The sequence below is a fragment of the Mustelus asterias genome, chromosome 7 (assembly GCF_964213995.1).
Source record: "Mustelus asterias chromosome 7, sMusAst1.hap1.1, whole genome shotgun sequence".
Lineage (NCBI taxonomy): Eukaryota > Metazoa > Chordata > Chondrichthyes > Carcharhiniformes > Triakidae > Mustelus > Mustelus asterias.
In genome coordinates, this window is record NC_135807.1 from 13,475,839 (window position 1) to 13,477,207 (window position 1,369).

General features: G+C 50.6%; 1 protein-coding gene across 1 annotated transcript in view; it reads left to right on the forward strand.

Annotated features, from left to right (window-relative positions):
• The first annotated feature begins 1,325 nt into the window (after nucleotides 1-1,325).
• Nucleotides 1,326-1,369, forward strand: part of fam210aa (family with sequence similarity 210 member Aa) — a 13,479-nt gene continuing 13,435 nt past the window's right edge. Inside the window, exon 1 of the mRNA XM_078215676.1 lies at nucleotides 1,326-1,358. Coding sequence (XP_078071802.1) covers nucleotides 1,328-1,358 — 31 coding nt within the window. The 5' untranslated portion in view covers nucleotides 1,326-1,327. The remainder of the gene's footprint in view (nucleotides 1,359-1,369) is intronic.

The following is a 1,369-nucleotide window of genomic DNA, read 5'->3' on the forward strand; positions in this document are numbered from 1 at the left end:
CACTAGGTCCGCTTACATCTTTGCCCCTTGTACGCAGCTTGCCTGAGCCCCCGGAGTCACCACGCAGGACCAGACCAGAAGGGACGACGGCGGATTCGAGCGGCTCCACCCTGCCACCAGCAGCAACCCCCCAACCGGTACTGCGGCGGTCACAACGACTGGTCAAGCCGCCCGACAGGCTAAACCTGCAAAAGGGACGACGCCTCACCTCAGCTTGTGACTTTTCTATGTATATATACTCCTGTACATATGGTTCCACCCACCCCGCCGGACTCTTTTTTAAAGGAGGGGTGAATGTGGTGAACCACTGTTACTACATGTATGTGCCTGGACACACCCATGCTGCACCTGGCCCGAGACTCCTCCCTTTCCACCTGAGACCCCTCCCTTTCCACCCACAGTGGGGTATAAAGGTGATGATTCCTCCTCCTTGCCTCAGTCTAGACCAGGTCAGCTACAAGGGTGTGCTCCTGTTTTCTGTGAATAAAAGCCTATTAGTTTCCCTCACTCTCAGATGTCTTTGCGTCGTAATTGATAGTGCATCAATATATTTGGGGGGAAAAGAACGGAAGTTATGTTAAACTCGTACTGAACCAGCAGCTTATGATAAAAGCAAAATACAGCAGCTGCTAGAATCTGAAACAAAAACAGAAAATGCTGGAAAATCTCAGCAGATCTGACAGCATCTGTGGGGACAGAAATAGAAAGAAGTCTCAGAACACCAGGTTAAAGTCCAACAGGTTTATTTGGTAGCACAAGCCGCAAGCTTTCGGAGCACTACCCCTTCATCAGGTGAGTGGGAGTTGTGTTTACAAAGAGTATAAGAATAGAGTCAACGTTTCGAGTCAGGATGACCCTTTGTCAGCAGCTTGTGATGTTCAAAACAGTTCCTCGTCAGGCATACAGCCGTAGACATGGAACGTCTCCCCATTGTGCCTCTGTTTAGTGGAACATCCCTGCCTTTGACCTTGCTGGACAGGCTTTTATCCTGCTTAGTTGGGATTGCCTGTGATTCACTTACACTTTTTACATTCAACTATTAATTTTAAAATTTAAATATTCAGCTGATTATGAGTTAAAAGGAGCAATAAAGTGACAAGTTCTCCAGGAGCCATCACTGATGAACCATCTTTCAACAGCAACATTGCAAGGACATGAGCCCAATATTGGCAATTGCAGTAAACACGTGGCGCCCAGTCAATGGCAGAGGCACGTGTTCCCCGCGCGGGGTGCTCTGGGAGTTGTAGTCCAGACTCCGGCAGCGCCGTTCCCCACGGCGGGTAATGCACTACAACTCCCAGAGGGCACCGCGCCGGGCCGGACACGCATGCGCGAGGGGTGCGAGGCGCTGGGCGTAGGTTGGAGGCGG